This window comes from Mustela nivalis, assembly GCF_964662115.1.
Source record: "Mustela nivalis genome assembly, chromosome: 19".
Classification (NCBI taxonomy): Eukaryota; Metazoa; Chordata; class Mammalia; order Carnivora; family Mustelidae; genus Mustela; species Mustela nivalis.
Window position 1 is genome coordinate 26,214,896 of NC_139038.1, and position 14,631 is coordinate 26,229,526.

Consider the following 14,631-nt stretch of genomic DNA (forward strand, 5'->3'; position numbering starts at 1 on the left):
ACTGGTTACATCCTGCTTTTTGCTTCACAGTATTTCCCGAGCATTATCGCATGCCTTTCAAGTCTCCGAAAACACGATTTTGGTGAGTGTGTGCACACCCCCCCCCCCCCCAGTGTGTGCCATGCCGTGTTTCACAGAGCAAGTTCATCACTGGATGCTTAACAATTTTTTTTTTTTTTTTGGCTTTTCTAAACAATCCAACATCTTTGAAGAAAACTACTTTGGAGGGCGCCTCTTCTCTCCCCTCCGCCAGGTTCTCATGTCCACCTTTATCAAAAATGTACTGACTCATGCTCCCAGTGTCCTCAACAACAGCACTGGGTCTGATCCTCAAAAATTACTGCCCATCTGGACACGCACATGCACACGCACACACAAGTAGCTCATTAGGATATATGCCTTTGACACCCCAAGTCTCGCTGGCTGAGAGGGGCAGGGAATGAAAAGCAGGAGAGCTTGTCATGGGAGTCAAAACAAGAAAGAGGTTCCGGAAGGGGGTGGTCAGTTGCGTTGGGGGCTGCCGAGGGGTCAAGTAAATGAGCCAAAGTCAGCACTCTGGAGTCCAGGAGCGAGCTCTGAGGCTTGCTTTCCCTCACTTTTCTGTCCAGAAATCTATTGTCCCGCCTGCCTCCATCCTTTCCTCTCCTCAGGCACCGCCACAATCCTGGTCCAAGCCGCCACTGTGCCTCACCTGGACCTTTCTAGGACCTTCCTTCCTTGTCCCCACCTACGTTGTCTGCTGTCCCATTCCTGGTAGCCACATCCACGGTCCACTGCTTGAATACGACAAGCGGTTTGCTTAACGCTTGTGGTACAGTCTAAACGTCCCACCTGTCTACAAAGTCCTGCCTCTTCCTCTAGACTTGCTTTGGTTCGCTTTGCCCCAAACTCCTACCTCCCAGCCACATGGATTTTCTTTTGGATTCTTGAACATGCTACAAGCTCATTTCTACCTCAGGGCCTTTGTACAGGATATTCTCCTTGCTGGGGACGCTCTTCTCCTTTTCTGTTGCGTGCCTGGCTGTGCGTTACCATTCTGCATCAATGTCACTGTCCCAGGAGAGTTCTGCCTTGACCACTGAATCTTACATCACTGACTCACTGCTATCGGGTGGCTTTACCTTCATCCTTGGCAAAGCCTTCACTCTTACCAATCTTTTGTTTTTCCTTACATGTGCTTAGGTCCTGTCTTAGGTCCTCTGAACTCAGAGGCCTGCTCTGTCTGGGTCACGGCTGAGCACCCAGTGCCTACAGAGCCTGACACGTGGTAGATGCTCAATCAATACATGCTGATTGCATGAAAATCTAGAAGGATTTCCTCTTGGACCTTTGCTTCTAAAGTGCACGTAGGGCACAGGTCGCCCAGGACTGAATGCAAAGTCCTCTGATACCTCCTCTTGACCGGATACAGCACTTAAGCCATTACAACAAAGACCAGAGGTGGTTTTAATTAATTCGCCACGATACAGTGTAACCTAGAGGCTGCCACAGATGCACCCACTTGGTCCAAAGGTGTCTAGATAAGATGGGCACTGAAAAACTCAGATTCACCCCAAAATCTGGACTTCTCATTTCTCTTCAAAAATCAGGAGACCCATTGGCAGCTTCAAGTCTCTAATTCCCTTAGAGCAAGAATGTGCTGGAGCTCAGAACCAGGGCCCATGGAACCTCCAGACTGGCCCAGTCAGCCCACCTAGCAGGGGTGAGCCCTGCTGCCTGCCTGGCCCGGGACAGCATCTGAGGACTTCGAGCCTCCGTATTAAAACACGGACAGCCTTATCTCCGGATGGTGGCTCCAAAGCAAAGTTTTTTGTTTTTTGCTTTTCTTTTTGGTTCTCTCAGTCTGCCATTTCAAAAATTTCTGCACTGAACATGTGTTATTTTATAATGAGAAGAAAATCAATAAACATTATTTTTATGAAAGGTTATACTATAGACTGGAAAGACAATTTGTATGAAATGCGCCGAGGACGTGAGACTCCCTCCCAAAGTAAAGTTTTCCCTTGCTATCTCCCCAGACACCCCAGGGGCAGGAATTCACTCTCTTGCATTTTGGGATAAGGGTCCTTTGTCCTGATTTATTTGCAGGCACATATCCATAAATATACTGGCTTTGCCCAGAGCAAGGCACAATGGTTCTATTATAATGAAAAATGAGGTAGAAGCCAAAGGCTTCCAGGCCCCAGGCAACTTGATGGCTTGTTTAATCCCAAAACAAATACCAGGAGAAATTTTCAACAACCCTAAATAAATTGGGGTGTCTTTTGAATTTCATATATATGGTCATTTACCTTATAAATTCTGTAAAGTCTGGGACTACAACTGTTCGTGAACAACATTCACCTCCCAAGCGTGGGGCACGTGTTACCTACAGCGATGCACCTGGCCGCTCTGCGGGCCAGGATTCTGTCCCTGACTAGCAGAAGGGAAAGACACTCGTGGATGACCCTGACCCCTGGCACTTCAGCTATCCGCCCTGGGAGTGCTGGAGAAGTCTGAGCTCCTTTCAGCTTGGGAGGGGGAGCCCCCAGGAGCCTCCTGGAGGATCGGGCACTGAAGCTGACCTTTAACGAGTGGGGAAGGGGGGGCTGCCACAGAGACCCTGCAGAGCAAGGGGAAACGGACAGTTGAGGATCAGTTCCCACCACCGGTCAGGGAGCGTGCAGTTCCCAAACCCGGCTCCCTGATGACTGCTTGTGACAACTGCACGGTAACACAACGAAGACATCCACAGGGACACGCGCACTTACTGAGCACTTAGCCTGGGAAACACTATTAACACAGGGATGATACTAACAGTAACACGTAACTCATAGGGCAGTGTTTGAAGATGGTCTCTGTTAAAACCCACACCACCGCATGCCCTGAGGCTTATTACTACTGCACCCATCTTACAGATGAGGGAACGAGGCACGGAGAGGTTAATGACTTGTCCAGGGTCAACAGGTAGTAAAGTACAGTCCTGGCTTCTTAACTCGCCCTGGTCTCCCTTCAAACCAGACTAGAACCTGCCGGGCGAGGAGGGAGAAGTCCGAGGCCCGGAGGATGGCATGAATGGAAGCCGCTTGCTGTAGCCCCACAGCCCGGCTGACTACGCACTGGACACCGGGCAGACACTTCGCAGTGTTTTCAGGCTTTTAGGGAACAAAATGGTTCCTCCTCCTTCTCTGTCCGCTCCCCAGAAGAGGGACGAGGAGGACAAGGAGGGACACCAGGGGACGCGTCCGTGTAGACAGAGTGTGGCTCAAAACACAAAAACAAAACAAAGCAGGTTTTCTCTTTGCTGTTGAAAGAGAACGGAAACCAAGAGGAGGAAAGTGATTAGAGGCGCTTCTGGGAATCCGTCCTAAGGAAATGATCAGGAGCAGGAAAGGAAAAGAAAGAGGCTTCTGCACAAAGATAGTCGTGGGAGCATTGGTTACAATGGTCCGTCACTGACACTGCAACAGGGAAGGACCGGATCAGGCGAACTCTGGAATTTCTACGCAGCAGCGCAATCCTTGTAGGCATCGAAGAGGTTCATTATCATTAGGGCAGCTGCAGAGCGGAGTGGGGAAAGGGGGCGAATGTTATAACGAATAAAAAAAACAGGGACTCAAATTCTTACTGCGTTATGTAAATATCCGCAGTGCCTACTGCTCTAGGGGAGTAAAGGGACACGAAATGACAAGGGCTCGCTGGCTTAGGGAAGGCAGGGTGGCGGGTGACGGCAGACTGCTGTCCTACGTCCCCCTCTCCCTTCTGTGCATTCTAGGACACTCCTGAAGTGTCAGCTGGGACCCGCTAGTTGGGGGTGAGAGGATTCTAAGGGATCCCGGAATCTTAAATAATAGGTGTGCATTTTAACTGTTTCTGGTTATATTTTTAGGTTTGCCAACCACAGTATGGCTGCGTTTTAGAAAGGAGCCTTTATTTTTCAGAGATATGTATTAAAATACTCGGGGCTCCGATGAGAGGCCGTCTGGGCTTTGCTTCCTCCAAACCGATCTGGGAGGCGGGCTAAGTGGGCCTGGAGCTGGAAATCGCTAGAACTGGGTGCTGAGGATGTAGGATGGCAGGCACGATCTACAGATGTTATATTGGTATATATTTGACATTCTCTGTAAGAAAAATTAAACCAAAGGTCTGTATTTTCATGGTTCCCATCCATCTAAGGCAAACACGACTAATTAATGGGGACAGAAAGCTTCCTTCTCAGATACACACACTTGGCATGAAGAACGCGTGCACCGCCAGGACACAATCAGGTAAACGGGAGACCCTGGTGTTCTGCGCGGGTAGTCGTGGGACCGTGGCTTAGAGTGGACGGACTGGAGCTTGGACCACTGGGACGGTTCGGATGCTTTTCAGGTCACGGAAGACAGGGAGAAGCGTGCCCCCACCCCCTCCCCCGCCCCGGCGGCCTCCTTGCCGTGCTGTGCGCCCCTCCTGCACCCTGGCGCCCGCCCATGCTGCCCTTCCCCTGCCCCCCGCCACCCCCACGGGCTCACCGGCAGCTGTTCTCCCCCTCCACGTGCAGCGACGACTCGGCCCGTCGGAGGCCGAGGCGGGCGAAGGCGTGATACAAGGTAAGCGCCACGTCGCTCAGGCTGTGGGTGCCGTCCGGCTCGTCGTACGCGTTCTCCCAGTAGGAGCGGAGGCCTGGGGTGCCCGCGGGGTAGTTCCCGTACAGGTAATAGTCCAGCTGCCCAATGATTTCCTGATTCACCACGGCTTCAAATTTTCGGGCAAAGAAGGTCGGCCTGGCCGTCTGCTGTGCTCCGGGGTGGGGATAAAAAGAGCACCATCAGCAAGCGGGGGTTTTAGGAGCAGGGCTCTCTGCTGCCAGCCGGTTTGGACCCAAATCCTAGTTCTGACACTTACTAATTCTCTGTCCTCAGTGTCCTCGTCATAGCATGGAGATAAGGAGAGGTTTGATGGGGCTGAGTGAATTAATGTTTGTAGAGCACTTAAAGCAGTGGTGGGCACACAGTCAGCGTCATTTAAATGCCCATTAAATAAATGACCTCCTGGATGTTTAGAGCGGAGATAGATCTCAGAAATCATTTAGCTGGAGGTTCAGGACAAGTAGAGCCCACAGATATATTTCAGTTGTCCAGCAGAGTGTTTTAAAATTGAATTAGCTGGCAACAGTTAAAAGGTACCACAGTTCAGAGAAACAGAATGACGGGCTGAAGCTGAGGGGTAGCTGCCCCTGTAGATGGGCATAAACGTTTCCACTCGCCTCAGTCCCCACCACTCCCTGTTGCCTCATGGGCATTGCTGCAGATTTAGCGACTCATAAGGGACGTCCCAGATGTACTGGTCGGAGTGTCTGCAGGGGGCGCTTAGGAATCTACATTCTTAACAGGTTTTGGGGGGATTTGTTTGCTGAGGTCTGAAGAAATTAAGTGACACCGGAGCCGGGGCTGCACGCCACCACCAGCTTTAAAAAAAAAATCCACATTCTGGAGGCACCTGGGTGGCTCAGTGGGTTAAGGCTTTTGATTTTAGCTTGGGTCATGGTCTCAGAGTCGTGAGACCCAGCCCCATATTGGGCTCTGCACTGCCCTCTGCACTGCACACAGAACCTGCTTACAAGTCTCTCTCTCCATCTCGCTCTGGTCCTCCCCCACCTCCCACTCAGAAGAAAAAAAAAATTTTGATTCTGGAGTCCGTCCCCAAGACCTATGGAGGCAACATCTCTGGAGATGAGGTTTAGGAATCTGTAACCAAAAAATGTTTCCCAGGTGATCATGAAGACCACTTAGGTAAACCAGGTTTTCAAGGAAACAGAGGCCCAAAGAGGGCAAGGGACTTATCTAAGATCACACAGCAAGGTAATGGCCAAGCCAGGATTAAGACTGGGGTTGAGGATAAAGAAATAAAACCCTGGGCGCCGTGTTATCTGCCAGCTCTTATACTCAGGCCTGGGTGGGGACCCACCAAGGGTCACATAATAATTATTTCCAGCTTTGCAGCTACTGGATCGGCTGTTGTCCCGTGAAAGCAGGCAGAGTAAATGCAGCAGAGGCAAATGAATGGGTGTTGCTGCTTCCCAAAACCCTTCACTTACAAAAGCAGGATTTGGCCCAGGGGCTGTAGCTCGCAGACCCCGTTCCAGGGCTTTGGAAACAATGAAAGCACAGCCCCTCCCTTGAGGAATTTAGGGTCTAGTGTTATTACTGACCTTAAGCGGGGTCTGGCACTGTTTTCACTGCAGTAGATCACTAACAGCACAAATGGCCATAAAGACCACTGAGCACACTCTCTGCAGAGCCTGTCACCCCGCGTCATGTCGCCACCTCACATTCTTCCAACAGCTCTGCGGAGCAGGCATCATGACCCCGTTTGATGTATAAGGAAACTGAGCTCAGAAAGGGGAAGTGATGGATACAAACTCCCACATCCGCAGGATTCGAACCAGATCTGGTGACTCAAGCCCCATCTCTTTCTACTGCCTTATCCCAGGACTGAGCTGCTGAGTAAACAAACATCCTTGGTATCACGCTGCACATCTCCTTGCCTTCCTGCTTTATGAACCCTATGGTGGCCTGCGGATAATATTTAATAATATTCTGGCCCTCTCCGTGGTGGAGGGTCAGAATTCAGTTCCCTTACAGCGGCGCTGAAAGAGACCACTTGGGTTCACCACCTTACTCTGCTACTTTCTAGGTGTAGAGGTCTTTGGGGAAATCACCTCGGCCTCAGCTTCCTCATCACTGAAATGGGAATCATCACAGAGGTACTTAGCATAGAGTCTGGCACACAGGGTCATCTGCTATTAGGACCTACTATCACTACCACCTGAAGCCTGCGACAAGGGGCTTCATGTTCTGGGGGCAGAGAAGCGGACTCAGGGGCCAGGCAGCCTCTGTTCTCTGCTTGTGATTATTCACAGCTGGATCTCCTAAAAGGGCACATTTCTATATTTACCACTCTTCTTCGAACAAGAACTCTGAGTTCCTTACAGGCAGCAGTTCCTTGCATCTAGATGTGGAGGGATATTCTGGATCTTTGTTTACCGGGAAAGAAAGAGCTGGGAGCACGTGCGAGGTCTCTGTGTTGGCCCGTCTTTGAACCAGAGACCGTGATGTCCCCGGGCGGCTTGGGGCTAAACGCAAAGGCTGCCCAGCCCAGAGGCAATGCTCTCCAGAACCACCCCCCTGCTCGCTCTAAATGATGAAGGTTCTTTGCCTCAAGGGCAACAACTGGTTCTCTACAAAACTGGGAATCTTCTTTTTTTTTCCTTTTTGCCTTTTGAATAGGTCAAATACTTGCCCTGCCACCCTCTTTCTGCTCAGCGGATTCTTTCCGCGTAGACAAAGGCATGAAATGTCACCCAAGTTCATACCTAAATTAACATGGGTTTGAGGAGGTCCATGGGTAGCTCTTAATCTGCTATCAAGAATAGGCCTAAAGAAATACTTATGGCAGCATCTGCTGACCGGCGTGCGAGACGCCAGATGGGCACCTGGAGGGAAACTGAGTAACGAGAGGACACCTGCTGTGTGCTCTGCACCTGTGTAGGCACAGAACCAGGGTGGCTGCGGGATCTGGGGGGAAAAGCCCAGGGCAGCTGGAAGCACCTGGGAGTGACCCCCAGCCCTACCACTGTACTGTGTGTTGAAGGACAAGAAAGTCTGCCCCTCTGTGCCTCAGTTTCCCCACCTTCACAATGGGCATGTTGCCTAGCCCAGGGAAGCCAACGCCCACAGAGGGCCTGGCACACAGCCTGGGGACAGAAGAGACTCCTACCCTGTGCTTCTCTAATATAAGGAGCCTCCCAGTCACTTGGAGAATCTTATTTATATGCAGATTCTGACTAGGCACCTGGGGGGGCAGAGATTCTGTACTTCTAACATGCTCCCTGGTGAGGCTAAGGCAGAAGTCTGTGGAGCACATGCCCAGGAGAGAAGCCAGGCTCAGAGACAAGAAGCCCCATTTGGGCAGCCTGTGTGGAGGGTCTGTTACTTCCCGGACTGAGTCGGCGGGGGCACCTCAGCCTGGCTTCTCGACCTGCCCTGTGGCTCCCTGCCACCCTCTGGGCTAGTGCTTGGGGAAGAAGCAAGCCCTCTCCACATGGTGGGTCTTATGACCTCAGAGCGATGTGTCTAACCATTCTGGAGCTTCCTGTCTGTGCTCTCCACAGCAGGGGTGAGGGCATGGTGGAGGGGAAGAGGAGGGAGAGCCTCAGGGTGCTGCCTCCACGGTGCAGGAGGGGCACTCCCATGGGACGGAGAGAGGCTGCCATCCCAAACAAGTCTGGGGACCAAGACACCCTCGAGACTCACGGAAGGTGAAACACTGACCACCCCTTGCCCTCTGCTCTCCCCAAAACCATAAATAGCCAGGCCATGCAGAGACACTGAGATAGCACTAACGCTTCTACCTCCTCTTCCTCCTTTAGGTCCACAGAGCAAGGTGATTTCCAAATATGGCTGCTCATCAGAATTTTCTAGAGTCTAACATGTTTAAAATAAAAATAAAAATTCCCAGACTTTACCAGAGACCAGCAGTTCTTAACTGGGGGGTGAGTTTGCCCCCAGGGGACATGTGGCAATGTCTGAAGCCACTTCTGGTCATCACAACTGGAGTGTGCTACCAGATCGAGTGGCCAGAACCTAGGGACGCTGACCACGCAGCGAGGCAGAGGACGGTGCCCCCTGCGGCAGAGACTGACCCAGCCGCCATGTTAAATGCTGAGGAGGAGAAGCTCTGCCCCGGGCACACTGAACTTTGTATTTCAGGGGACTGACTGAAAGGCAGCACAGAGAAATGGACATGGAAACATACATTGCCTGTATGACCTCAAACAAGTTTTTTGACCCTTCTGTCCCTCAGTTTCTCCATCTCTAAAACAGATGAACAATAGCACTGTCTCTATGTACCCATCTAAGCTTGATGGTGGGGGCGGGGGTTCACGCATCAATACAGGCCAAACGCTTAGAGCTGCTCCAGCACGGGGGGAGGGGCCGACGAATGGCGAGCCCTGCTCTGGCCATCACCGTTACTGCCAGCAGCCAGGGCCAGACACCACCGCACAAGATGCCACACCAGCCAGGCCTCGGATGACCGCTGACGCTGGCCAAGAGGTGCGGGGGCGGGGCTGAGGGCTCACCTGGAAGCGGTGGAAGTCCTGCGGCTTGAAGTCGTTGGGCGAGCAGCCGCACCAGTCCACGATGTGCTTGTACTGGCACTTGCAGCCCAGCTTCCGGTTCCAGTTGGTGATGCGCAGGTTGTTGTCCACCATGGTGTCGCAGTGGGGGCTGTTCTCCAGCACCGTGTGGAAGAAGGACTGCAGGGGAGAGAGAAGGGACCGGCCTGAGGCCTCCTCCAGCCTCCCTCCCCAGCACCACGGGACTGCACAGGGGCTCTCTCGGGAGGCTCCTCAGTCATCTCTGCAAAGGGGGTCAGCCACCACCTGGTCCGACTCAGGGCACATGGGAAGTTTGGTCCAGAGTGGCTGAATTCTGCTTGGGAGACCAACGCTCCAGGTATTTCTCTCAACTCTCTTTCCCCGGCAGTTTACAATCTGATTTCAAGATATTTCTTATCATTCAGGACATTTTCTATCCGCCTGGCAGAGAGGGAAAGTCCCTCCGGTCACGTCCACACATGGGAACCACAAGAAACATGTGACAGTTTTCTAGAAAATCCTGGGCCAAAAGGGCTCGGGCTTTGCAAACGGCCAGGTCTGACACCAAAGGGACTCCAGTCTGAGATATCTTGAGAACAAAAACTGATGCTCTGGAATTTCATCCCTGGGTAAGGGAAACCAGATTCAAGGGTGTATCAGTCCCAGGGCTGAAAGGTGTCACAGGCACCCCTCCTGCTTTGCAGCACAGGGAGGGGCAGGCCAGGGCTTCTTGCTGTCCATGGTGCTGAACCAGGCTCCAGGGTTCTCTGCTAACCCTAAGACTCTTGGTCTATCTCTCCTAAGAATCTGAGAAAGAAGCAGCGCTGAGAGTGGAGAAAGAGACCAGAGACAAGAAACATGGTTATAGCCTCTGAGAGAGAGAGAGAGAGACAGACAGACAGGAAGACAGACTTCTAGTTGGACACTATTTTATAACAACCCCAGATATGAGGCAGATACATTCTGCCCTGATCTCTGCTCCCTCAGGGAAACTGTTGGGGGATACGATTCTGCCTGTAACAAATTTATGGCTCAGCCTTTAGATTTATTCTAAAGTGGTTTCCTGGTGGTGGTCTGGGAGAAGGGAGGGCACAGCAGGGATGCTGGGGTATGAAGTGCCCATATGCTGGGGCGGGGCTGTAACGGAGAGAGCCAGCATCAGGATGGGCATCTTGAATAAAACAACCAGAGTCCCACACAGCCTCTTCCCAATGGGTGGATGGGCAAATCGAGGTTCCACACACCCCCTCCAGCTTCCCTTCCTGTGCTGCTGAATGACATATGCCTGTGAACCTGGATTTTAAGCTTGAATTGTCTATTAGCCCACAGAGGCATATATTATCCATCAAGCGGTGGGGAAAAGTTCCCAATTACCGATTGCCCTGTGTCCTTTCATAATGATACAGAAATTCCCTGCAAGATAATGGATGAGGAGGTTATCGGCATTGAGAGAAAAGGTGATTTTCGTGGAAATAGGATTAAAAGCTGATTACCGAATGTGTGTGCGGAATAGTAAACCTGGGCCTAGTGACGACAAGCTCTTCGTCCCTCTGGAGTGATGTGGGCGGTCAGCCCTACCAGCTTGGCACTGCCCCAGATGTTGGTGAGGGATGCGGGAACCATCAAATGTTGTCTCGTCTGGCCTAGAAACGCAGCCTGAACCTGGGGCATCGCCCGGAAGAAATGGTAGTGGACCATTCACGGGAGTTGGCACGGGTTCAAGAGACGTGCAACCAGCTCTGGAGTTTGCTGAAGTCAGAAATTGGGATGGAAGCGAACTGGAGGTCAGAGCAGGTCTGAGAAGAAGGCTGCTGGCCTGTCAGAGGCAGCATTTCAGAACTGGGTCCCCACCGCTTCTGGATGGAGCTGGAGACTGTTTCAGAACGGTCTGCAACCCTATGCAGCTGGGCTTCTGCAATGGACTGCATGTTTCTGGCTCGTCCGACACCCACAGGTTGAAATCCCAGCCCCACGATGTGGTAGTGTTAGGAGGTGAGGGCCTCCGGGAGGTGATTAGACCAGAAGGGTGGAAACCTCATGAATGAGATTCATGCCCAGATAAAAGGGGCCCCAGAGAGCTCCCTCGTCCCTTGGGGCATATGAACAGCCGGTAGCAGTCTGCAGCCCGGAACAGGGCCCTCTCTAGAAACCGACCATTCTCACACCCTGACCTCAGACTTGCAGCCTTCAGAACTGTGAGAAGCAAATTCTTATTGTGTATAAGCCACCTACTCTGTGGTACTTCATTATAGCAGTTTGAACTAAGACACCTTCCCTGCACTGAGTCTGAAAAGTGGTGACAGGCTCCCTGGAGCTTTTCAAATGCTTCTAAAAGTCATCAGGAAATGCTGCGTCCCAATGGCTGTCAGTATGGGGGCTAGTGCAGGTCCAGCAGAAGCCCTGGCTTTCTGTCTTTAGAATCACTGGAATTCCCATTTGTGAATGAAGAGGCCAACATTACTGTCTATCTGTCAGGGAATGACAAATACTCAAAATTAGAAAAGGTATTCTTCATGTTGAAAAAGTCGGTATTATAGGATTGATGACAGTGGAGGATCTGTCAAAAGGTCATGTGGGTACATCCTGAAAAAGCCAGCACATACAGTTGTGCAGGCCACATACTGCACAACCCTAGTGGGGCACCATCAACATGGTAGGCATGAGAGGTTTCTTTCTTTCTTTCTTTCTTTTTTAAACAAAAGTTCTGTGGAAAGTGGCAGTGAAATGTCCTGTTCTAACAAAATCAGTATATCATGATGATGTTTACGACAAATGGGACCCAAGTGTCTTAAGGAAGGACTGCCCTTTCTACTTTGCACAAAGATGCCACGGAACTGCTGGTAGCAGTGTCGTGTGTCTGTGTATTCCACACACCCACCCTGCAGATCAGAGGGTGACCGGGGGCCTTCTGTGACAGCAAGGACTAGTTCTCCACCTTCATCTGGCTGTTTGGAGGACTACATACTGGACCCAGCATGGCTTTGCCAAACCTTCTGCCAAAATTCAGCTTCCGTGTTGCTCCAAAGGCTAGAGCCAGCCCCCACCCTGCTCGGGGACTTTTCCCCTACACAACTCACCTCAGCAGGAAGCAGGGTGTAGGAGTAAAACTGCTTCATCTTGGTCACCAGATCGTCTGTGGAGAAGGTCACGTACTCCACAAACTTCCGGTTCAGCAGGAACCAATCGGAGCCTCCATCCACAGCAATGCCCTCCGGGATTCGCCGGTCCCCCAGGCGCCACATGTGGGCGTCACACTCCAGGAAGAGCCGGTCCAGACCCTGCTTTCGGATGAACCTGGGAAAGACAGAGTCACCCTTCAGCCCAAAGGTGCACAGAATCCAAATGAAATAGCACAATCGGCAATAAAAGCATGTATTGGGCATTTGTGTCCAATTTGTACTGTATGCTAGGGATCGAGCCAGGGAGAGGCTCCGTATAGCTTCTCCCCTGCTCTTCTGAAGTGAGACAGGTCACTACACCCCTACGGGGCGGGCACTGCCTTTATGCCCACTTTACAGCTGAGGACCCCAAGGCTTAGAACGTTCAGGGAATTTGCGCGGCACAAGAACAGTGCGATGACTATCTGCTTCTGCCTTCGCAGAACTTTTGGAAATCACCTTTTCGTGCCACGAATGACTGCGTGGTTCGGTGATCACAGCCTCTGGCTGCTCAGCTTGGAATCATGCTCTTAAAGCACACCTCAAAATAGGCAGGATTACAAGTCTCTTTGACAAACACCAAAGTTACGATCCACTAATTTGTGCGCTTTGGATTCACACATTAAATACAGGATCACAGAAGATTTTTAAAAAACACTGCATTGGGGGTGCCGGGGTGGCTCAGTGGGTTAAAGCCTCTGCCTTCACCTTGGGTCATGATCTCAGGGTCCTGGGATGGAGCCCCGCATCGAGCTCTCCCTGCTTCCCCCTCTCTCTCTGCCTATTTGTGATCTCTCTCTCTGTCAAATAGATAAATAAAAATCTTAAAAGACAAAAAACAAAACCCAAAATAAAAAATACTGCATTTATGATAACCATGTGTTTCTTTCTTTCTTTTTTTAAGATTCATTTATTTATTTGACAGACAGAGATCACAAGTAGGCAGAGAGGCAGGCAGAGAGAGAGGGGGAAGCAGGCTCCCTGCTGAACAGAGAGCCTGATGCGGGGCTTGATCCTTTATTTCTGGCTAAATAAAACAGAGCCCTAGCCTGAATCTAGCTCATGGGCCACCACACATAACAACCACAGGTTGGGTCACTCTTGGGCATTTTCCAGTTGCAACACTCTCTAAGTCACTCTGTTCTACCTAGGAAGAGGGTGTGGGGCAGGAATTCCAGCCGGAAACTTGGGACCCAGGGAAGGCCAATGACTGCTCTGAGGACACAAGCCAACCAAAAGACCCAGGTGTCCAAAGATGGTGGTCTTGTTCTTTCCCCAACACGTGTTTCCAAGCGTAAAATCCAAGCTGTTCACAAAGCCATGTTCTCTCTGGGAGTAACCTGTTGGAGGTTTTCGATATGCTTACTGTCCCATTCTACTGATACAAAACTTGGCTCTAAAACAAATCCATTAAAGAAAGCCCCTGAGTTTAGTAAAAGAATAATCCTACCTCAGCTCCAGCTGATGCTAATTATAGAATAATGTCCAATCGCAGACATTTAACCATGCTTAAGACTTCAAGTTTTAGATAACTTCCATCAGAACTTACATGGTAACCAAGACTACTAACCCAGAGAGAGGAATAAAAGAAATACAGGTGTGAGGATACGCAAAACTTTTCTGTCCACAGACCAGCCTTTTAATTTCGAGTTCCATTATGTGGGAGAATAGCACCGTCTTGCAATTTTAATGTGATGTCCCACCCCATAATATCCAAATACAATATTTATGCAGTAATCTCCAAAATGAAATATTCATGCGGTGGGAGACTGGATGCTGTATTTACTGCATTTGAAAATGGATAAGCTGCAAATACATGCTTTGGTTAACTATGAGTAAATAGAGACAAACAATCCCTCCGGTCTAGGTTCCAGGGTTGAGAGGGGGTCTGGACTAGGAAGACTGGCCGAGGCCAAGAGTCTGCGCATCTAGCAGGGGAAAGGAATCCGCTGCTTGGGCAGGGATCTGCATTTTTGTTTCCTGCCCTGTGCATGTCGCTGGACATCAAGGTAAGTGGGCATGTTTGGGTGTGTCTTTTCATAAATGCGGTCAAAACTGTGTGGTTCGCTCACTTAAGGGGTGCAGTACAGATTTACTTGAGCACTGGGCCCAATACACAAAGGGTGACCGATGCCACTTCCCTCTCTAGTTTCAGCTCCAGGTGACATGGTCATGTGGGTAGGCGACAAGGTCAACTGAAGAGACACAGAGAGGATGTGGGAACTGAGGCTGCCTCTGCTTTCACCGACGAGATGTGGGGTTGCCTGGCCTTCCGAATGCCAGTCTGCTCTTCTAGAGGATGGGCTCCATGACAGCTGTGCTAACAACCTCTTGAATCAGCCATGAAAGTGTGAC

The 14,631-nt window shown here is 50.9% G+C and overlaps 1 protein-coding gene across 2 annotated transcripts in view; it reads right to left on the reverse strand.

The window, feature by feature from the left end:
* Positions 1-14,631, reverse strand: part of XYLT1 (xylosyltransferase 1) — a 298,678-nt gene that overhangs the window by 17,034 nt on the left and 267,013 nt on the right. For both annotated transcript variants that reach the window (XM_082714896.1, XM_082714895.1), the window contains 3 exons: positions 12,196-12,412; positions 9,101-9,277; positions 4,491-4,753 (listed from right to left, as the gene is read on the reverse strand). In XM_082714896.1, the coding sequence (XP_082571022.1) occupies positions 4,491-4,753; positions 9,101-9,277; positions 12,196-12,412 (657 nt within the window). The remainder of the gene's footprint in view (positions 1-4,490; positions 4,754-9,100; positions 9,278-12,195; positions 12,413-14,631) is intronic.